General features: G+C 35.1%; 1 protein-coding gene across 3 annotated transcripts in view; it reads left to right on the forward strand.

The window, feature by feature from the left end:
• Positions 1-25,105, forward strand: part of TMEM135 (transmembrane protein 135) — a 256,453-nt gene that overhangs the window by 35,571 nt on the left and 195,777 nt on the right. For all 3 annotated transcript variants that reach the window (XM_089915385.1, XM_089915384.1, XM_022594059.3), the window contains exons 3-4: positions 8,157-8,249; positions 20,749-20,782. In XM_089915385.1, coding sequence (XP_089771511.1) covers positions 8,157-8,249; positions 20,749-20,782 — 127 coding nt within the window. The remainder of the gene's footprint in view (positions 1-8,156; positions 8,250-20,748; positions 20,783-25,105) is intronic.

Here is a 25,105-nt window from a genome sequence, read left to right on the forward strand (position 1 = left end):
ACTTAGCATGTTTATTAGATATTTACTTTTTATCTTCTCCCCCACACATTGTTGAAACCCAAACTAGTTTATTTAATTTGTCAAGTTAAAATACTAACTTCACATTATATTACTATTAATGTTACCCAGTTAGTATTACCCAAAATAATTCTGCAGGTATATTTTAACTGCAATTAGAAATATAATTTCTGCTTGCGAGAACACCAGAATCACAACTAGCTGCAGGACAATCATTGACAGGAAGACACTGGCACTCACCAAAAAAGATACCCCACATCCAAAGACAAAGGAGAAGCCACAATGAGATGGTAGGAGGGGCGCAGTCACAGTAAAATCAAATCCCATAACTGCTGGGTGGGTTACTCACAGACTGGAGAACCCTTATACCACAGAAGTCCACCCACTGGCGTGAAGGTTCTGAGCCCCATGTCAGCCTTCCCAACCTCGGAGTCTGGCAACAGGAGGAGGAATTCCTAGAGAATCAAACTTTGAAGGCTAGTGGGATTTGATTGCAGGACTTCGACAGGACTGGGGGAAACAGACTCCACTCTTGGAGGGCACACACAAAGTAGTGTGCTCATTGGGACCCAGGGGAAGGAGCAGTGACCCCATAGGAGACTGAATCAGACCTACCTGCTAGTATTGGAGGGTCTCTGGCAGAGGCAGGCAGTGGCTGTGTCTCACTGTGGGGACAAGGACACTGGCAGCGGAAGTTCTGGGAAGTACTCCTTGGTGTGAGCCCTCCCAGAGTCTGCCATTAGCCCCACCAAAGAGCCCAGGTAGGCTCCAGTGTTCGGTTGCCTCAGGCCAAACAACCAACATGGAGGGTACCCAGCCCCACCCATCAGCAGTCAAATGGATTAAAGTTTTACTGAGCTCTGCCCACCAGAGCAAAGGTCGCCTCTACCCACCACCAGTCCCTCCCATCAGGAAACTTGCACAAGCCTCTTAAATAGCCTCATCCACCAGAGGGCAGACAGCAGAAGCAAGAAGAACTACAATCCTGCAGCCTGTGGAACAAAAACCACATTCACAGAAAGATAGACAAAATGAAAAGGCAGAGGACTATGAACCAGATGAAGAAACAAGATAAAACCCCAGAAAAACAACTAAATGGAGTGGAGATAGGCAACCTTCCAGAAAAAGAATTCAGAATAATGATAGTGAAGATGATCCAGGACCTTGGAAAAAGAAAGGAGGTAAAGATTGAGAAGATGCAAGAAATGTTTAACAAAGACTTAGAAGAATTAAAGAACAAATAAACAGAGAAGAACAATACAGTAACTGAAATGAAAACTACACTAGAAGGAATCAATAGCAGAATAACTGAGGCAGAAGAATGGATAAGTGACCTGGAAGACAGAAAGGTGGAATTCACTGCCGTGGAACAGAATAAAGGAAAAAGAATGAAAAGAAATGAAGACAGCCTAAGAGACCTCTGGGACAACATTAAATGCAACAACATTCGCATTATAGGGGTCCCAGAAGGAGAAGAGAGAGAGAAAGGACCAGAGAAAATATTTGAAGAGATTATAATCGAAAACTTCCCTAACATGGGAAAGGAAGTAGCCACCCAAGTCCACGAAGTGCAGAGAGTCCCATACATGCCGAGACACATAGTAATCAAACTGACAAAAATTAAAGACAAAGAAAAATTATTGAAAGTAGCAAGGGAAAAACGACAAATAACATACAAGGGAACTCCCATAAGGTTAACAGCTGTTTTCTTAGCAGAAACTCTACAAGCCAGAAGGGAGTGGCATGATTAAGTGATGAAAGGGAAGAACCTACAACGAATATTACTCTACCCAGCAGGGATCTCATTCAGATTCGATGGAGAAATCAAAAGCTTTACAGAAAAGCAATAGCTAAGAGAACTCAGCACCACCAAAACAGCTCTACAACAAATGCTAAAGGAACTTCTCTAAGTGGGAAACACAAGAGAAGAAAAGGACCTACAAAAACAAACGCAAAACAATTAAGAAAATGGTCATAGGAACATACATACCGATAATTACCTTAAACATGAATGGATTAAATGCTCTAACCAAAATACACAGGCTCACTGAATAGATACAAAAAGAAGACCCATATATATGCTGTCTACAAGAGACCCACATCAGACCTAGGGACACATACAACAGAAAGTGAGGGGATGGAAAAGGATATTCCATGCAAATGGAAATCAAAAGAAAGCTAGAATAGCAATACTCATATCAGATAAAATAGACTTTAAAATAAAGAATGTTACAAGAGACAAGGAAGGACACTACATAATGGTCAAGGGATCAATCCAAGAAGAAGATACAACAATTATAAATAAATATGCACCCAACATAAGAGCACCTCAATACATAAGGCAACTACTAACAGCTCTAAAAGAGGAAATCGACAGTAACACAATAATAGTGGAGGACTTTAACACCTCACTTACACCAATGGACAGATCATCCAAAATGAAAATAAATAAGGAAACAGAAGCTTTAAATGGCACAATAGACCAGAAAGGTTTAATTGATATTTATAGGACATTCCATCCAGAAACAGCAGATTACACTTTCTTCTCAAGAGCACACGGAACATTCTCCAGGATAGATCACATCTTGGGTCACAAATCCAGCCTCAGTAAATTTATGAAAATTGAAATCATAGCAAGCATCTTTTCTGACCACAACACTATGAGATTAGAAATGAATTAAAAGGAAAAAAATGCAAAAACACAAACATGTGGAGGCTAAACAATACGTTACTAAATAACCAAGAGATCACTGAGGAAATCAGAAAATACCTAGAGACAAATGACAATGAAAACACGATGATCCAAAACAAATGAGATGCAACAAAAGCAGTTCTAAGAGGGAATATAGCCTACCTGAAGAAACAAGAAAAATCTCAAATAAAGAATCTAACCTTACACCTAAAGGAACTAGAGAAAGAAGAACAAACAAAACGCAACGTTAGCAGAAGGAAAGAAATCATAAAGATCAGAGCAGAAATAAATGAAATAGAAACAAAGAAAACAATAGCAAAGATCAATAAAACTAAAAGCTGGTTCTTTGAGAAGATAAACAAAATTAATAAACCATTAGCCAGACTCATCAAGAAAAAGAGGGAGAGGACTGAAATCAATAAAATTGGAAATGGAAAAGGAGAAGTTACAACAGACACTGCAGAAATACAAAGCATCCTAAGACACTACTACAAGCAACTGTATGTCGATATAATGGACAACCTGGAAGAAATGGACAAATTCTTAGAAAGGCACAACCTGCCAAGACTGAATCAGGAAGAAATAGAAAATATGAATAGACCAATCACAAGCACTGAAATTGAAACTGTGATTAAAAATCTTCCAAAAAACAAAAGTCCAGGACCAGATTGCTTCACAGGTGAATTCTATCAAACATTTAGAGAAGAGCTAACACCCATCCTTCTCAGACTCTCCCAAAAAATTGCAGAGGAAGGAACACTCCCAAACTCATTCTATGAGGCCACCATCACCCTGATACCAAAACCAGACAAAGATATTACCAAAAAGAAAATTACAGCCCAATATCACTGATGAATATAGATGCAAATATCCTCAACAAAATACTAGCAAACAGAATCCAACAACACATTAAAAGGATCATACACCATGATCAAGTGGGATTTATCCCAGGGATGCAAGGATTCTTCAATATACGCAAATCAATCAGTGTGACACAGCATATTAACAAATTGAAGAATAAAAACCATATGATCATCTCAATAGATGCAGAAAAAGCTTTTGACAAAATTCAATACCCATTTATGATAAAAACTCTCCAGAAAGTGGGCATAGAGGGAACGTACCTCAACATAATAAAGGCCATATATGACAAACCCACGGCAAGCACCATTCTCAATGGTGAAAAACTGAAAGCATTTCCTCTAAGATCAGGAACAAGACAAGGGTGTCCACTCTCACCACTATTATTCAACATAGTTTTGGAAGTCCTAGCCACGGCAATCAGAGAAGAAAAAGAAATACAAGGAATACAAATTGGAAAAGAAGAAGTAAAACTGTCACTGCTTGCAGATGACATGATACTATACACAGAGAATCCTAAAGATGCCACCAGAAAACTATGAGAGCTAATCAATGAATTTGGTAAAATTGCGGGATACAAAATTAATGCACAGAAATCTCTTGCATTCCTATACACTAATGATGAAAAATCTGAAAGAGAATTTAAGGGAACACTCCCATTTACCATTGCAACAAAAAGAGTAAAATACCTAGGAAGAAACCTACCTAGGGAGACAAAATAGACAAAGGCTTGTTTGCAGAAAACTATAAGACACTGATGAAAGAAATTAAAGATGATACCAACAGATGGAGAGATATACCATGTTCTTGGATTGGAAGAATCAATGTTGTGAAAATGACTACACTACCCAAAGCAATCTACAGATTCAGTGCAATCCGTATCAAATTACCAATGGCATTTTTTTTACAGAATTAGAACAAAAAGTCTTAAAATTTGTATGGGGAAAAAAAAATTTTGTATGGAGACATCAAAGACCCTGAATAGCCAAACAGTCTTGAGGGAAAAAAATGGAGCTGGAGGAATCAGACTCCCTGACTTCAGACTATACTACAAAGCTACAGTAATCAAGACAATATGGTACTGGCAGAAAAACAGAAATGTAGATCAATGGAACAAGATAGAAAGCCCAGAGATAAACACATGGACCTATGGTCAACTAATCTATGACAAAGGAGGCAAGGATATACAATGGAGAAAAGACAGTCTCTTCAAAAAGTGGTGTTAGGAAAACTGGACAGCTACATGTAAAAGAATGAAATTAGAGCACTCCCTAACGCCATACACCAAAATAAACCCAAAATGGATTCGAGACCTAAATGTAAGACCGGACACTGTAAAAGTCTTAGAGGAAAACATAGGAAGAAAACTCTTTGATGTAAATCACAGCAAGATCTTTTTTGATTAGCCTCCTAGAGTCATGGAAATAAAAACAAAAATAAACAAATGGGACCTAATGAAACTTCAAATCTGTTGCCCAGCAAAGGAAACCATAAACAAGACAAAAAGACAACCCTCAGAATGGGAGAAAATACTTGCAAACGAATCAACGGAGAAAGGATTAATCTCCAAAACATATAAACAGCTCATGCAGCTCAATATTAAAAAAAATCAACCCAATCCAAAAATAGGCAGAAGATCTAAGTAGACATTTCTCCAAAATAGACATACAGATGGCCAAGAAGCACATGAAAAGCTGCTCAACATCACTAGTTATTGGAGAAATGCAAATCAAAACTACAATGAGTTATCACCTCACCCCAGTTCGAATGGGCATCATCAGAAAATCTACAAACAACCAATGTTGGAGAGGGTGTGGAGAAAAGGGAGCCCTCTTGCACTGTTGGTGGGAATGTAAATTGATACAGCCACCATGGAGAACAGTATGGAGGTTCCTTAAAAAATTAAAAATAGAATTACCATATGACCCAGCAATCCCACTACTACGCATATATCCGGAGAAAACCATAATTCAAAAAGACACATGCACCCCTATGTTCATTGCAGCACTATTTACAATAGCCAGGTCATGGAAGCAACCTAAATGACCATCGATAGATGAATGGATAAGGAAATGTGGTACATATATACAATGGAATATTACTCAGCCATAAAAAGGAACGAAATTGGGTCATTTGTTGAGACATGGATGGATCTAGAGACTGTCATACAGAGTGAAGTAAGTCAGAAAGAGAAAAACAAATATCGTATATTAACGCATATGTGTGGAACCTAGATAAATGGTACAGATGAACCAGTTTGCAGGGCAGAAATTGAGACACAGATGTAGAGAACAAACGTATGGACAGCAAAGGGGGAAAGCGTCAGGGGTAGTGGGGGTGGTGGTGTGATGAATTGGGAGATTGGGATTGACATGTATTCACCGATGTGTATTAAACTGATTACTAATAATGAAAAAAAATTGCTCATAATAAGAACAATATTTCTTCCTTTCTGAACTCTTATACCTTGTATTTATTTTTCTTGCATTATTGTACTTGCTAAGATCTCCAGTACAGTGTTAACTAGAAGTGGGAATTATGGGGAGCTATGAATCATTCTCAGTCTAAAAGTGAAAGCTTTTAATGTTTTACCAAACTAGTTTTTTGTATATAGGGAATAATAAATTGAATAATAATTTTATCCTTTAAAAAAAAAAGAAATATAATTTCCAAATGTCTTCTATAGATTTTTGTCTTAAGAACATTAATATTTATAAACTTTTAGTAATTTATAAAGTTTATACTCTTGAATAAGTCATGCCTTTAAATTGACCTGAATAATCTGTGTAAGAAACTCTTTACCACGTAGTCTCTGGAAAGTTTCTAATACTTGTTAAAACTCTAAAAATAGAGTTATACGATAATTAGGTTTTAAAAATTGCAATAATAATAAATTGGTCTTGCAGCATATTTATGTTCTATGAAGCTTTTGGTTAAGGTTTGGAGACATAAAATACTTATAATAAGGTAACATCTGTGTTCCTCCTATAACTGACTCACTCATTTATTTTCCTTTTTTGTTTATATTCAGTAACTTATTAAGTCCTTTGTGTATTTTATGTTGGAGGGAGAATCACCTCCAGTTTTCTTAGGCAGAAAGTTTCTGATGTCCATTGCAGAAATACCCATGTTATATGTAGGTTTTCTAATTTTTTTAAAGCTAAGCTTCAGCTAGAAAGAAAATTTCATCTGATATTTTATCCTTATCTGTATGTACATAGCATATGTTTTTTCCTGTAATACATCATTTAGCAGTTGACCAACTTTGTTCAGATAATTTCTTATAATTTTTTGTTTCTCCCTTTCTTAGGAACAAATTGTCTTTGAAAGGAAAAAGAGTCTTCCTAATATCTCCAGATTTCTTTTTTTTTCTCTTTAAAAACCCAACCCAGTGGCGTTTATAATTTGTGAGATACTATGCAGATTCTTTCTCCCAAGGGATATATTCTAGGAAATGAAAAATTTTATATACACATATAAGTAAAAAATGTAAAATACTTTAGTAAGCGATGTAAGAAAAAACTTACCCAGGGTTGTAGAAGGAAAGAAGGAGAGACATTTTTTGAATATCTATCGTGTGTTAAAAAATAGTAATAGTTGAAAAAAATGGTACAAATGAACCTATATACAAAACAGAAATAGACCCATAGACATAGAAAACAAATTTATGGTTACCAAAGGGGAAGGGCGGGGGGTAAATTAGGAGTTTGGATTAACATACACACACTACTATATATAAAATGGATAACAAACAAGGACCTACTGTGCAGCACAGCGAACTATACTCAATATTTTGTAATAGCCTATAAGGGAAAAGAATCTGAAAAGAAAAAAAAAGAAAAAAAAATATATATAACTGAATCTCTTTGCTATATACCTGAAACTAACACATTGTAAATCAGCTATACTTCCATAAAAAAAGAGCCATAATGAAAGAATAGTAGTAGTGATAACAATAGTAATAATAGCTAACATTTTCTGAGTACTTCCTATGTGTCATGGATGGTGCTGGGAAATATCTCATGTAGCCATCATAACAACTCTGTAAGATAGGTAATACATTTATTCCCGTTTGGTAGATAGGAAATTGAGAACATAGAAGGTTTGCAGAGTGAACAATGTTGGATCCAGGGACTGTCTGAATGAATATAACAGGTTAAATTATTGGAAGGAGAGATACCTATTAGTTTGCTATTGTAGTAGCCTGAAGAAGAGATGGTGAGGGACATAAATGAGGCAAGGGCAGTAGGTTGGAGAGGAATTTGAGAGATAAATTGTACATGGAATTATTTAAGGGGATGATTTCATGTATGGGACATGGAAGAAGGTGAAGCCAAGGTGTCTCAAAGTGTCACACGTAGGTGGATAAGTGGTTGTTGATATCATTAACCTAGGAAAAGAGAGGAGAAAGAACAGGTTCATGGAGATAAGGGACTAAGATAATGAGTTTGGTTTTGGACATGCTGAATTTGAGGTGCTGTGGGACATTTAGATAGAGGGTGAACTGAGAAGGGGAACTTCTATGTGTAATAACTGAAATGACCAACTAGAAATTTCATATAATCATTCCAAATTTCAATTTCAGGAAAATACTTGGAAAATTCTACTCATGGAGTCCTGGCTTTGGTGCCGCTTTGCCAGCTTCTTATGTGGCCATTCTAATTGAGAGAAAAAGCAGGTAAACTTTTACATACCTACATATTTAATACAACTGATTTACTGTCCACCATCACAACTAGAGTGTTTTTTTTTTTTTTGCTTACTGTTTATCATGGTCCAGGGAGGAGAAATATTTCTACATATATTTTTCAGTCTTGTAAATATTGGGCTGGCCAAAAAGTTTGTTTGGTTAGGGAATATGTTGTTCAATACAGTTCTTGGTGAAAATGAAAACTGTGTCTTTTATTTTTACTTAAAACTGAACGAACTTTTTGGCCAACCCAATATTTGATGGACAATTTAACTTTATACTTATATTATTTAGGTTTTTAAGCCTATAAAAAATAAAGATTGACATTATATAGTAAAAATGCCCATTAGTCTTTGTTTACTAAAAAATTGAAGGGTTCTCTGATGTGTCAAACTAAAACATGGCTTGCATAAATTCTAATTAAAGATCTTTTCCATAACTGCAATACCATTATCACACCTAAGAAAATAAACAGTTTTCTTTTATCATTTAAATCTGTAATTTGCTTCGGGCTCATTAACCTCTATTAAATCAATTATTTTTTTTTGGATATCTTCTCATTTAAAAAAATTTTCATTTTTATCAACTTGAAAATGTTCCACGTGGAATAATAAGATTTCTACAAAATGCTACAAACTGTTATGTAAGTTTTTCAGTCAGGTAAACTGTTGAAGTTAAACATTTTGCATAAAAGAATATTTGCCATTTCAGGAATAATTATTTTTATTGTTGAGAACTGCTTTGATTCCATCTTTATCCCGGGGAATAAAGATACGGTCAGGTATATTAATCAAGATGGGATCATCTTTCAGTTTATGAAGATGTTTGTTATAATCATTGATCCCCTAGTAAGACTAAATATTTACTTAAACCACCTGAAGCCATTTTAATGCATTTTTGTAAATGTAATAGTATCTAAATTTTTGTGATTCTCTGTTTGATGATACTTTTAGATTATTAAAATTACTAAAATCAAAGGATGTTATAACCCCAGGAAAATCAAGTCAGTATTGCTAGAAACATAGGTTCCCCACCTGAGAGGACAGTACAGAATAGTTGTTAAAAGTGTGGATTCTGGAGCTATAAAATCTGGCTTGGGAGACTGGCTCCGCCACTTATTGTGTGACGTCTATGGCTTATTCCTTACCTGAAAAATGGAGGTAGTGATAATCTACTCACATGGTTATTCAGAGAATTTAGTGAGTTACTTATGTAAGTGTGCTTAGAAGAGTGCCTGACACATGGTAAGTGTGTTAAGTATTTTTATTGGTTTTTTGACCGTAAGTAATGAGAGCCTTGTTCTGGTGATTGTAACTTTCTGATCAATTTAAAAATCTAAATATTGGTTTTGGAAATATGATTTCAAAGTATGTACTCATATATGAAACTTTAAAGATGCTTTAAATGAAGTTTGCTTCAATTTATTTTTTAGCACTTTAATAAGGTGGCATTTTTGAAGTTATTTGCCTACTTTTCAGCAGAAAATGTTGAAATGAACACCTGTGTAACGATCACCTAGAGTCAACAGTTGTTAACATTTTACCATTTTTACTTTATTTGTATGTGGTTATATGTCTATGTATGTGTGGTATTGTGTGTGTGTACGAACCATATAGAAGTACATTGTAGACGTCATGACATTTTACTCCTAAATACTTTAGAATGCATATTCTAAAATAAGGGTACTTTCCTACATAATTACAACACTATTATCACACATAAGAAAATTAGCAGTCATTCCTGATTACCATCTTGTCCATATTGTCCTAAAATGCTTTTTTTTTTTTTTTTTTTTGCGGTACGCGGGCCTCTCACTGTTGTGGCCTCTCCCATTGCGGAGCATAGGCTCCGGACACGCAGGCTCAGCGGCCATGGCTCACAGGCCTAGCTGCTCCGCGTCATGTGGGATCTTCCCGGACCGGGGCACGAACCCACGTCCCCTGCATCGGCAGGTGGACTCTCAACCACTGCGCCACCAGGGAAGCCCTCCATAGTTTTATCTTTTCTAGAATGTCATATACTTGGAGTCATACAGTATGTTGGCTTTTCAGATTGGCCTCTTTTACTTAGTAATATGCATTTAAGCTTCTTCCATGTCTTTTCATGGCTTGATAGGTTGTTTCTTTTTAGAACTGAATAATATTCCATGGTCTGGATGTACCACAGTTTATTTATCCATTGAGTTACTGACAGACATCTTGGTTGCTTCCAAGTTTTGGTAATTATGGATAAAGCTGCTATAAACCTCTGTTTGTGGGTTTTTGTGTAGGCATAAATTTTCAACTCCTTTAGATAATTACTAAGGGGTGTGATTGGGTATGATCATCTGGTAAGAGTATATTTAATTTTGTAAGAAACCGCCAACTGTCTTCCAAAGTGTCTGGGTCATTTTGTATCCCCACTAGCAATGAATGAGAATTCCTGTCGCTCTGCATCTTCACCAGCATTTAGTGTTATCAGTGTTCTGAATTTTGGCCATTTTAATACATGTGTGGTGGTATCTCATTGTTGTTTTAGTTTGTATTTCCTCGATGACATATGTATTTTGTGGAGCATGTTTTCATATGCTTACTTATTTTAATCTCTATGTGTCTATATGTTTAAAGTGGGTTTCTTGTAGATGACATATAGTTGGGCTATGTTTTGAGATCAACTCTGACAGTCTTTTAATTGTTGTATTTAGACCATTGACATTCAAAGTGATTATTGATATAGTTGGATTAATTTCTACCATATTCATTACTGTTTTCTCTTTGTTGCCTTTGTTCTTATTTTTGTCTTCCACTCTTATTCTGCCTTTTGTGGTTTTAACTGAATGTTATATGTGGTTCCATTTTCTCTTCTTTCTTAACATATCAGTTATACTTATTTTAGTGGTTGCCTTAGTTTTTACAGTGCATCTTTACAACTAATCCAAGTCCACTTTCAAATAATACTGTACCCCTTCATAGGTAATGAGAGTATCTTATAGTAACAAAATAGCCCAAATTCCTTCCTCCTGTCCTTTGTATCATTGTTGTCATTCACTTCACTTATAAGCATAATTACCACACACACACACACACACACACCACACACTCGATATATACATACATAATCAAATACATTGTTGCTATTATTTTGAATAATTGTTATCTGTTTGAACAATTAAAAATAAGAAAAATAAAATTAAAAAATTTACCTTCACTCATATCTTATTTGATGCACTACCTTTCTTTATGTACATGAGTTTCTGACTCATACTTTTCTTCTCTCTAGAGAACATTTAACATTTCTTGCAGAGCAGGTCTACTGGCAACAGATTCAATTTTGTCTAGTAAAATCTTTATTTGTCCTTCACTTTTGAAGGATAATTTTACAGGGTGCAGAATTCTAGGTTGGTGTTTTTTTTCTCTCAATGCTTTCAGTATTTCACTCCACTCTCCTGTTTGCATGGTTTCTGAGGAGAAGTCGGATGTAATTCTTTTTTTTTTTTTTTTTTTTTTTGTGGTACGCGGGCCTCTCACTGTTGTGGCCTCTCCCATTGTGGAGCACAGGCTCCGGACGCGCAGGCTCAGTGGCCATGGCTCATGGGCCTAGCTGCTCTGCGGCATGTGGGGTCTTCCCGGACCGGGGCACGAACCTGTGTCCCCTGCATTGGCAGGTGGACTCTCAACCACTGCGCCACCAGGGAAGCCCCAGATGTAATTCTTATCTTTGTTCCTCTATAGGTAAGGTGTGTTTTTCTTTAAGGATTTTTATTTATCTATGATTTTCTGTAGTTTGAATAAGATATGCCTGGGTGTAGTTTTGTTTTGGCATTTTTCCTGCTTGATGTTCTCTGAGCTTCCTGGATCTATGGTTCAGTGTCTGACATTAATTTGGGAAATTTTTGAGTCAACATTGTTTCAAATATTTCTTTTGTTCCTTTCTCTCTTTCTTCTCCTTCTGCTATACTCACTACACATATGTTATACCTTTTGTAATTATCCCACAATCCTTGGATATTCTCTTCTGTTTTTTTTTCAGTCTTTGTTCTCTTTGCTTTTCAGTTTCTGAGGATTCTACTGATAGATCCTATAGCTAAGAGATTTTTTTCCTCAGCTGTGTTCAGTCCACTAATAATCCCATCAAAGGCATTCTTTTTTTTTTTTTTTGATTTATTTATTTATTTTTGCCTGTGTTGGGTCTTTGTTTCTGTGTGAGGGCTTTCTCTAGTTGCGGCGAGCGGGGGCCACTGTTCATCGCAGTGCGCGGGCCTCTCACTGTCGCGGCCTCTCTTGTTGCGGAGCACAGGCTCCAGACACGCAGGCTTAGTAGTTGTGGCTCACGGGCCCAGTTGCTCCGCGGCATGTGGGGTCTTCCCAGACCAGGGCTCAAACCCGTGTCCCCCTCAACCACTGCGCCACCAGGGAAGCCCCAATTTGTGTCTTTTGCCTCTTGGTATGTCTTGTAATTTTTTCTTGTTAGCCGGACATGATGTACCAGGTAAACGGAATTGCTGTAAATAGGCCTTTTGTAATGTAGTGGTGAGTTGTGTGGGGAAGGGAAGTGTTCTATAGTCCTTTGACTCGGTTTCAGCCTTCCAATGAGCCTATGCCTGTGGACTGTGAACTTAACAAGTGTTTCTCAATTTTTCCCCTCCCCCTTGGTGGGGCAGGATGGTTAGAGTGTGCTGGAGTTGGGTTTTTCCCCTTCCTCCATGTGGAATTCTAGAGCCACGTGGAGTTGGGTGTTTTCCTTCCCCAGGTGAGTAAGGCTCTCATAATACCCCAGCAGGTTAGGCTCTGCTTAACTAGTTTCCCCTGAGGGCAACCAGTACTCTGGCTTATTTCAAAATGGTTCCTTTTCCCCTCCCTCTACTTGGAAGTACAAGGGGATTTTTCTCTGCTATTTACTGTGAGAACCTAGTCAAGCTCCTGGAGGTAAAACTCAAAAAAGTGTGGGGCCCCCTTAAGACTGATACCTCTGTAATTTTTAACTTCCACACTGAGCCTCCTGCTATTTATCAATTACAGTGCAGGCTTTCCTCTCCCGGCTCTCATTCCCTCCGAGGTTTCAGCTTGTGAGTCTGTGCTCTGTTAAGTTGTAATTCTCTGTATCTGCCTGCAGTCTCTCCAGTTTTGCGGGCAGCGTTTTGCAGTGTGACCTTACTTTTCTTGTGGATGTTAACTTTTCAGTTTGTTGAGCTTTTTCCTTGGTGTTAGGACTAAGTGATCACTTCCAAGCTCCCTACATGGAAACTGGAAGAATGATTTTGTTATTTTAGAATAACATTTCTATGTATTTCTTTATGAAATATTTTTCTTTCGTGTGTGTGCTTGCTCTACAGTCTACATTATATATTTTTAACTTTATAGCTTCTTAGTGTTAATATTATCACCTCCCAAAATGTAGAAATATGTTTAGGTCCATCTTAGAGGTTATTTATTATAGGATTTTTTTTTCCCCTTTCCTTTCTTTTTTCTTTTTCTCTCTTCTCCCCCCCCACCCCTCTGCCCCCCTTCTTTCTTTCTTTTTTTGCTAGCCAATAGTCAGTTACTCTGGCACCAGGAGTTCAATAGTCCGTTCTTTCTCCACTGATTTGGAATGCTCCTTGTCATATACCAATTTTTCATATATATGTGTGTTTTGTTGCTTTCTGAATTTTTTTCTGTTGATGTATTAGTCTAGGTCTTATCTTTATAATTTTAGTTTCAAAAAAGTCAAATTTTTCTTTGAAGACCAACATTTGTTTAAATACCATAATAATTCTAAAATAAAATTGTGTTATTGATATTAAAAGCTATAACTTCTTAAGGCATAAAGAGGTTTCCTAGAAGTGAGGTGATAACTTGGATTTTGGTTACTAGTTTATTTCCTATTCTCCGTTTACCTTTGGTGGTACACTATTTTTTTTTTTTTAAGTTTTCTGATTTTATTTTTTTAAGTGAGCTATTGCACTGGTGTTTTATTCATAGACGGTAGGTATTCATAGAAAATTGGTTCTAGATTATGGCCTGTTCTAAATATTAACTGGAGTGGATTTACTGTTTTGAAGACCTGATCAGAATTTTAAGTTTGGCTTCTTTATAAGTATTATCCCACGGTTGCTGAAGAAAAATTGATCCTTATCTTGATGTGATTGTTTAGTAGTCGAAATTTTTGTGATATGTATTGATTCTGTTGTTTATTAGGTGATGCAGTTAATACCTGGAAATAGCTTTTGAGTTCTTGGGTTTTTTAAAATTTAATTTAATTTAATTTAATTAGTTTATTTTTGCGGTATGCGAGCCTCTCACCGTTGTGGCTTCTCCCGCTGTGGAGCAGAGGCTCTGGACGCGCAGGCTCAGCGGCCATGGCTCACGGGCCCAGCCGCTCCGCGGCATGTGGGATCCTCCCGGACCGGGGCACGAACCCACGTCCCTTGCATCGGCAGGCGGACTCTCAACCACTGCACCATCAGGGAAGCCCTTGGGTTTTTTTTAGAATTGTGTATGTATATGTACATCAGCCACAAATACTGGTTTGGGGTTCTAATTAAAAACTTTAAAATTTAATTTTATAGTATTGTTCAGAAGCTGGTGACTTACTGTTTAAAAAGCAGGTTTAAAAGTTTTTTTTTGGCCTTAACCTTAAAAGATAGAAAAGCAAATCTTTTTGTTTTCTTTACAAGTTGCTTTATAGTGTGTCTTATTTTAAGAAAGTATGGTCTATGTTTATCTGGAATTGTGCAAAAGTTAACCCAGTGGCCTTACTTGCTTTGAAAAAGTATTTTTTACTTAAAACAAATTTTTATTGATTTCATTAAACATCAAGATCCCTGAATAGACTGTAAGTAATTTACAAAGGTTGAAGTTATGTGTATTTCAAAATTATTACATCTAGCCCAAAATGAAGCATATTAATATTATAGTTTTTACTTTAAGGAAAAGGAATTTGTAATCATGCCTTTAATTCACAAAGAAAGTCAATGATGGAGATAGCCAGTAGGCAGCTTGAAATATGAGTCTAGATTCAGGAGAAGCACAGGAGTTATGTAAATAAAATTGGAAGTTTCCTTCTTGTAGGTTATCATTGAAGCTATGGGAGAAGATCAGAGTCTCAGAGCTCAGAATAAGAAGAGGTCTGAGGTTATAAGTTGGGAAACAGCAACATTTAAGGAATCAGATTTCAATTGATCTTTTATCAATTGATCAGTTGTCAGTTCATCCTTTTAAAAATAAATATCAGTAATATATTAGAAAGAGTAGAAGAAACAGAATGTGGAAGCAGTTTTTTCCAAATTAGCGGTAATCCTAATTTTTAAATCTCTAAAGCTGTATTTAATAAAATCTTTACTGAAGTTATACATTTTGTATAATCTGTTTTTCAAAAAGCATTTAATGAGGTAGAAGCATACAACATGGTTATATATACACACATATGTATGATGGATATATATATAGATATAGATGTATAAGTGAAGATCTATCTATATTCATGTCTTCATCTACATTGGTTTAAACTTATTTCCTCCCAACTTTCCAACTCACCCATCCATTTATTCATCCATTCCTCCATCCATCCATCCATCTTTCCCAGTCTCCTTCCCTCTACAGAATTAAGCATGCTTTGCCAGCTAGTTCCTAACACCTTGTAAGAGGGCAGCTTACTTAAATCTTAATCGCATCACTGTGGGGTTCTGTGAAAGCTTTGAAGTTGTTTCCAGGGTTGCTTAAAAAATTTGTGCCACAAAGAACTGTGATGGTAGTAACTCAGCAGGAAGCATTGGTAACATCTAGTTTATCCCTAGGTGGGCTGTTAAGAACTAGTCTTCTCTTTCTTTTTCTAGGAAGTGCTTTGTTTGTGGTTCAGAAAGAAGTTGTTCTGATGGATTTTGTTTTGTAGAATTGCTATGGATTTGCTTTGATATTTAGTGTTAGTTTAGGTAAGTTGAAACTGCAGGGTGCTCAAACATGGACGTGGATTAAAGTATCAAAAATTGCATATTTATTCTAAGCATATTCATGGCTTGAGTTGTTAAATTACACTGTTGTAGTTATGAAACTCCCAAGCAGATATGACCAAAATGAATCAAATATATAATATGTGAATAAAAGAATACTTATAAACTGGCCTATAAATTCTTGGGATCTTCAAGTTTCAGTGTCATGTTCACAGGAAGAAAATTAAATTACCTTGCAGTCTTCTGAAAAGCTTACTCTGTATTATCCACTATATATAATAGAATGTGATTATAGACTCTTGCTCTAGACTGCAAGTTTACCTTATCCATTCTTATACCTTAAAGAAGTATTTTATACTCTTCTAAAACATTCTGACAGATGAAATCTATTATATTTTGAAAGACTTTCTGAAATGATTAAATAGCATCTCTTGGTAACCATTACAATGTTTAAGAACAATCACTTTGTTTTTCTTTAATCTCTAATTTCTCCTTATCCATAGAACACAGAACACACATATTTTATATATATACATAGAATATATAAATATTTAGAATTTAGAGGTTATACTATTCTTTCTGTATTCTGTAGTGACCTTAGTTATGAAATGTGTTATATACAGTATCATTCAGAAGTTTGAGAAAGTTAGCTAAAGAATATTTACACTAAAGTTTCCAGAAAAAAAGCATTATTGTTCATCTGATGAGACAAAATAATGTCGTTAGAAGATAATCCTTGGAATTTCAGTAGAATGTGAGGATACCTTTTAATCTACTGAGATGTTAAGAAAATTTAATTATTTTAATATTTTCCCACAGGAGTAGTGATACTCTGATTACAAAGAGTTAGTTCTTGCAGCAGTGGTTCTTAATACTTTTTTAGATAGTACCCTTTGATGTGCACACCCACTTACATTTTTCATGCAAGTTTAAAAGATTCACCCCTTTTCCCCATCAAAAAAAAGAAAAGAAAAAAAAAGAAGCTTATCTGTAGTTTAAAGAAATACTCGACTAACTTTAGACTGCTTATTCACTGAGCTTCACCAGTCTTCTAATCTAGTGATTCTCAGCAGAATGGGAGTATTTGTGTATCAGAGTCTCCTGTGAAGTTTGAAAAGTTATTGTCCTCCTTGCCCCAGCCCTTCCTCTAGGCCACCTTTTGTTCTAATTGGCACCTCCCCCTTCCCCATCACTGTTGTAAGCAGTGTTTTATAATATATAACTTGGTTTCCAGAGAGAATTTATGCACTAGGAAGGGAGTGACTTGTTTGTCTTCAGACCTAGGCTAGATACAGTCAAGTGTTAAATAAAATTTGTATTTAATTAGCTTATCTATTTCCTATGATACTGAACATCTCCAGAGAAGTGTTAAAATAAATCACTGTTCTCATATTCTAACCTACCAAGTTGACATTGGAATGGAGGTTAAAGACGTACCAGGTAAAGGCACCAAAAAGAGCCTGGCTATGTAATCCAACATATCATGCCCATCACAGGCATTGCCCTCTCATTCTTGAGGCTATTAGCTTTGGGTTGGAATTCAGATAAAGCTGGGAAGGAGGTGATCTTCCTCATTGTTTGGGAAGGATAAATTGAAACTTGAGACCAGAATAGGACATAATCTAACAATGATGCATCCTCAGTTTTTCCCAGTAGTAAGAATGTGTCAAGGCTTTGTTCATCCTCATCACACAGAAGCCTGCTAGGACAGCATATTAAACAAGTCAGTGAATTTTAGAATTGAAAGGTAACTTAGGACTTCCCTGGTGGCGCAGTGGTTAAGAATCTGCCTGCCAATGCAGGGGACACGGGTTCGAGCCCTGGTCGGGGAAGATCCCACAGGCCGCGGAGCAACTAAGCCCGTGCACCACAACTACTGAGCCTGTGCTCTAGAGCCCGCAAGCCACAACTACTGAGCCCATGTGCCACAACTACGGAAGCCCGCGCGCCTGGAGCCCGTGCTCCACAACAGGAGAAGCCACTGCAATGAGAAGCCCGTGCACCAAAACGAAGAGTAGGCCCCGCTCACCTCAACTAGAGAAAAACCCGCGTGCAGCAACAAAGACCCAGTATAGCTAAAAATAAATAAATTAAAAAAAAAAAGAAAGGTAACTTAGTAATGTAAAGATTTTCTGCTGTAGAAGCAGTGCATTGGAAACAACGTGAAACTGGAGTCAGACGAACTTGCTTTTTTCTGCTTTTGTATTTTTAAGGAAACCACTTCTTTGATTCTTGGTTTTCAATAGAGTGAGGGCAGTAGTATCTGTGTTACACTTCATAGAACTAGTGAGAGGATAAAATCTGATTTCAAAATATTAATTATACCTTGTAAATTATTAAATTTTATACAAATATATGACAAACAGATCACGTCTTTGCTTGCTAATAAATTAGTATCATTAATTGGCCCTCGCTCTGTCTGGTGGCTATCTTTTGTGATTATATTTCTATAATACATGTTTATAATGTGTTCCTTTTTATAAAACTGGGTTCCTAGTAACACCTTGCTTAGTAATTCTACCATTTGATTAGTGTCTATAGATGCCAGGTACTATTATTGCAGGTCTGTGAAAATGTAAAAGTTAACAAGATAATCTTTGCTCAGTAAAGGTAAACAGTTATAGATGGAAGCTAGTGATGATGCTGGAGCTTGGATTACTGTTAATATTAGAGGCAGAATGAGATTAGTGGAACAAATGTTTTTAAAGATAGCATCATACATTAGTTCACTTCATAATGAAAAGTATTTTCAGGGACTACCACTGAAATTACAGAAATATTTTTATTTTGGTTTTTGTAATGAAGAATATTATTTTTTTCTTCGTACGTAACCAGCTGTTGGTAAGAATAGGTATCACTTGAGAAGGATTGAACTTTTCTGTGTATGTGTGACTCTTGGATGATGATGTTACCCTAACTTTTCTTGATATAATTTATTTAAAATAAGTACTATTAGAACATCTTTGATTTAGAATTTGGTAGGAACTAATAAGCTTGGTAAGGTTTAGTGAGAACAATTTCAATTCGTATGTACAATCATAGAAAAGAAGAGCTGAAAGGGACCTTACAGATCATCTTATCACTGATTCTGAAACACTTTTAGAAGGTCAGTACACTTGTCTTGTTCTGCTGAGGTGCATTAGGACCTGCTGAAGAGGGACATTGCTGGGGGTGTGTGGCCCAGTGGGTATGCCTAGACCGCCTCCTCCTTTCAACCAAGGTGGCCCAATGATATGTTTTATATATTGCTGATAAATGTAAGTTTTTTTCTTTAAGTAGTTTTTATGTTTGAAAATGTAAGTTAGATAACTAGTTTTGTTCCCTTATTTTTATGACAAAATTACAGGGTACCAGAGAATTAAAATTAACTGGAACCCTGATTTCAGAACTTCACTTCAGCATTGTTCACTTATATCGTACTGCCTCCATGTGGCTTTAGTAAATTAAAAATCCTATTAAGCCAAGTTAAATGATGAGCAATCAAGACTTTGTATGACTGGATCTGACATCAAGAAGATTTGATTGATGATGTTAATATCAAGACCTGGCATGATATTTAAGTGAAAGTGATTTGATATTTTTGCTTCTTTTATATATAAAGTAGTAGTTTCTTTGAGTTCTAAAAAAATGTTCATAATTGAAACTCAAATAAGTTTTTATAATTTTCAGAGTTTATTATTTGAACTCTGCCCTTGAACTCTTAAAACATTAAAGACCTCTTTCTTAGAGGATAGGATATGGTTCATTTATGGTCTCATGTGCAGATAAGTTAAATAAAGTGATTAAGGGCATAAAATTGTCCTTATCTTTGAGTTTCTAGATGAATTCTCATTAAGTAAGAGTAAATATGTATTTAGTAAATATGCAGTTTTTCTGTAAAGTGAGTGTTTATAGAGCTTTTGTTTGTCCTTTGGCATTAGAGAATTAACTTACTGCCTGACTTTTCACTTAACAATGAAATTAAAACAAGGTGATTTGTATGATTTGTAATGGCATCTAATGAACAGTTGCATTGTGTGTGAAACAAATAGAAGATCTGTTTTTTAAAAAATAAATATGCATTTAGTTAAAATTGATATGGCCTTGACATTTTTGGCAAGATGAATTTGTTAGGATTCTTCCTTAAATTTAGAATTCTCTAGCATAAACATAGAATAATAGCAAATTGTACCTCTCTTCCTATTAATAAATAATAAGGTATTAGTAGTTTTAAAAATTGAGATGTAATTGACATATAACATTATATCAGTTTCAGGTGAACAATATAATAATTAGATACTGGTGTATATTGCAAAATGATTTTCACAGTAAGTCTAGTTAACAATTACTACGCAATAGTAATTTTAAAGAATTTTAATTAACGAGCATTAAACAGAATGTTTAATGACTACAGATTAGAATGACTTGTAGAATCTATTTACAGCCAACTATTAGGGTACTGAAAACTTAGATCAGCATAATCTATCCCTTTTCCACAACTTCTGGTAATTGTTTTGGTAGATTTCTAAAAAAATGATAAAGTGATTATTAAGTCAAATTGATGGTTAGTCTCACGCTGTCTCTTCTTAAAATTATTTGCAGGAGAGGGCTGCTCACAATTTATATGGCCAACTTGGTGAGTAATTCTTTTTTTTGCTTTCAAGGTTTTTCCATGTACTTTTTAACCTTTTTTTGTTTGTTTTTTTTGAATCAAGTTCCCTTAAAAAAAAAAAAGAAAGAAAACCTACTTAAATTTGAGAATATTTTCTGTCTCTGTTTTAAAGGATAGACTTAAATGTTTAAAATAGCTTTGATGCTCTCTGGTTTATTCCTGTCATATATGACTGAATTGCACTTACTTCAGGAGGAAGATGATTCATGGCCCTGTGTCCTTCATGACTCTTTTTTCCTTAAAGATTAGATCTTCATCTATGATAGGGTATATATCTATATCTGTATATGTCTCGCTATATATCTTTAACTTCATTTCATACTCTGCTTCTATTGCTAACTTCTTGTGGCAAAAAAGATTTAAGGATGAGCTTTTATGATGCACAGTTTTCTTGGAATCAGAATAGCATTCATTCTATCTAAATACTGAATATATTTAATACTATAATTAGCTAGGCTTCTAAATTTCTAAGTTTTCAGAATTGAAATTAATGTTGTCTAGTCTGATATTTACTGTAAATATATAATCAAGGTTATATGCTTTTCATTGTCAAGTTCATATTTTAAAAACATATTTGTATTAAAACCTTTTAAAGTTGTTTAATGGAATTGATAGGCGACATTGAAAAATTCAGCTATGGAAAGATGAATTAATTATGTGTTTACCTAAGGATAGGTTTTTGAATTTTGTAACAAGGGAATGTAGTTCAGGGTTGTATTCAGCAACTTATTTCAGTTCAAAATGTTTAATTTTTGCTCTGTTGTTATCATGTGTCAGTTACTGTGCTATATGCTGGAAGGCAAGTTGAAGACAGTCCTTGTACTTATGGAGTTTGCTGTCTAGTGGAAAAGTCACAATAGAAATAATGTTTGAAAAGGACTGGAAGATGAATTATAGGGTGCTGTGGAAACCATAATAGTAGCACCAAACTATGCTAGATGCTGCTTTCCTTTCTGATTTTGTAAAAAACTTAAAAATATTACATCTGCATGCTAGAATAGATTTGAGTTTTAATGCATTTTTTTTCTTTTAGTCATACACATGCTTTTCTATACTACCGCATGGTGATACTTTAATACTGAAATACTATATGTATTTACACATTTATCTTAAATTCTAAGTAAATTTCGACAAACTTTTTTGTGTTGCCTTGTTTAGATTGGAAATTCCTGGAGAGAAGATATTTGATTTTGATTAATATAATCAATGTTGGAAAATGCCCTAAAAATACTGTATTTTTTTTAAGATTAAACTTTTTATTTTGAAATAATCATAGGTTCATGTGCAGTTGTAAGAAATAATAGAGAGATCTCATGTTACTCTCTACCCAGTTTCCCTTAATAGTATTATTTTACAAAACTGTAGTAGTATCAAAATTAGGATATTTACATTGATATTTACTGTAGTCAAGATAGAGAACATTTCCTTCACAGGGACCCTTCATGCTGCCCTTTTGTAGCTACATTTACTTCCCTCTGACCCTTACCTCCCATTCCTCAACCTCTGGCAACCATTACTTTATTCTTTATTTCTGTAATTTTTTAAATTCTATAATCATTTCAAGAATGATGTATAAATAGAATTATATAGTACATACTATTTGTCATTAGCTGTTTTCACTCAACTTAATTCTCTGGAGATTCAAGTTGTTCGGTATATCAGTAGTTCATTTCTTTTTATTGCTGAGTAGTATATCATGGTATGGCTGTACTAGTTTATTTAACTATTCACCCGTTGAAGAACATCTGGCTTGTTTCCAGTTTTTGGCTGTTAACAAATAAAGCCGCTATAGATGTTCATGTGCAGGTTTCTGTGTGAACATGAGTTTTTATTTCTCTGGGATAAATGCCCAGAAGTGTAGGTGCCAGGTTGTATGGTAGTTGAATGTTTAGTTTTTAAAGAAACTGATAAACTGTTTTCCAGAGTGGCTGTACTATGTTGTTTTGATAGTGTTCCCGATTTAGAATAAACCTTTGAATCTCTCGATCTTTCTAAATGGGAAACTTTTTGTGTTAACTTAACATTAACATTTGTCTGTTAAGTAGATTTGTACTTTTTATGTCCAGATTAATAAATGTCAGTATTAGGCAAGTTTTTCAGAAAGTGCAAAATATGAATTGGTCTTTTATCTTTTGTCAGCCAGGGTCTGTAATTTAAAAATTTAATGAGATCAAAGGCTTTTACACATGGATTTTTGACTATGTCCAAAGGAAATGAATTTGTACATGATACATTCTGGATACTAATGATAGTCTTAGTATCTTCATCGTCCCTTCCTCTGAATAGAGCCTTTTATTTATACTATTGCTGTATAACTATTACTTAACTAAGAGGGTGGTTATTGCAGAATAGGTAAGAAATACTTTCAGAGACTGAGTTTAACCTTAAGAAATAACTTTGTTCTGTAACTCTATTATGTTGCTCACTAGACTAAGTTGAGATTGTTGGCTTATTTTAACATCAACGACACAATTTCTAAATGTTGGGAGGTTTTATTTTAAGAAAATTATACATTGTATTTAGGTATGTGTTTCTGATTTGGAAAGTAGAGAAAAACATGAAGAAGAAAGTAAAAATCATCTGTAGTTTTACTGTGTAGTAATTACTAACATTTTAGTGTTTATTTCTTTATTCCCTTCCCTTTCCTCCAGTGTACCTATATAAATACACAAACATAGATGCACATTCACATTATATACCCATTAAAAAAAAAATTGGGGGCATACTGTTTTGTGACATCTTTTGTTACTATGCCATATAGTTTTGATTGCTCATGATATTAAATAATCATTTTTTGAGGGTGTAATCCTACCTTTTCACATACTTCTTGGTTATATTTTCATTATATTGGGTTGGTTTTATACATATACATATATATACAGTCCTACTCAAAATGTTGGGTGACAGTAAAATACTCTTTAGTTAGTAATAATATCATTTTGTTAGTTTTGGCTGTGACAGTTACCCACTCCTTATTTTGATCAGGAAATTTCAAAGGCATTGCTATGCCTTTGAGTGAATACCTGATAGAAAAATATGCAAAACTGGCTTCGTATTACCTTTATCATCTTTGTCTTTATTTTTATCAGTGAACACTTATTGAGTGCAGAGCACTTTGTTATGTATTTGGACACAAATATAGCCATTATTCTGGCCTTGAAATTAATTTAGTTGAGGGAATAAGGTATATCTAGATTTGGATTTAAAATGAATAGGTAATAAATAGTCCAAGATAGTGTATTCATGTCAAATATATGATTAGACAGTACAGTCTTTAGAACTGTAGAAAAGGGAGGTATCTTTGGGCTGGGGAAATCAGAGAAGATTTTATGAATTACGTGGGACCTGAACCTTGAAGAAAGGAGAGGAATTGGAGGTAGCTCCATCTTAGAGATGTGTCACTGGTGATCACAGGACAAAATTGTTGCTTTTCCAAGGATTGCCAAGTTGAGGCCAAGGTTTAGGAACAAAAAAAAGAATAAGCAACATTTGTTGAGTATCTACTCTGTTAGGCACTGTTGCTGAAATTGGGGTTACCAAAATAAACAAGGTATAGTCCCTGCTTCCGAGGACCCTATATTTTACTGAGGGAGAGAGAGATGTAAGCCTTATCTCTGTTTTTTAGCATTGATAGTTGTCTCAAAACAGAAAACAGGACAGTGTTTATACTGTGTAGTTGTGAATATGCTCTGTTTATGTTAGTGTTGTAGGGGGCAGGTAGAGAGCTACATACTCTAAATAAGGGACATCTCTATTAATGCTTTTGTTATTATAAGATCTTCCCTTGGGCTACTCTTATTACTCATGATATATGTCAGGAAGCCCTGGTAAGTCTCAGTTATTAGACTTAAGTAATTTATAGCCTTAGCTATAAATGTCATAAATTATAATTAAACTAGCAGTTTTAAAGGCTACAAAGTCTTACAATTTAATATAATTTAATTAATACCCATGTGAAAATGTCATTGATTTCTTGTTCTATGTTAGCAAATTTTAGAAAGAAAAGTGTACAATTTTAAAAATTGTATAATTTTTTAAGATTTTTAGCATTGTTAGATAATTAGTTATTAAAGGGCAAAATGTATAAAAGGTACACAGAAAAGGTGTGAAATAAAGAATTAAACATTTTCTCTGGCATTTGCCCAAGATATGGCTAGAAGATGATGGAAGTGTTTCCCTGGGGCTAATATACCAGAGCCAATTACCCACAAGAACATAAGCTGCTAGCATTCAACTTTGCCACAGTATGATTTAAAGGAGAATACATAAAAGTTTGCATGTACATGA

Source organism: Delphinapterus leucas, chromosome 7 (genome assembly GCF_059928025.1).
Source record: "Delphinapterus leucas isolate spDelLeu-1000000601 "Yukka" chromosome 7, BTC_Dleu_Yukka2, whole genome shotgun sequence".
NCBI classification, from domain to species: Eukaryota; Metazoa; Chordata; class Mammalia; order Artiodactyla; family Monodontidae; genus Delphinapterus; species Delphinapterus leucas.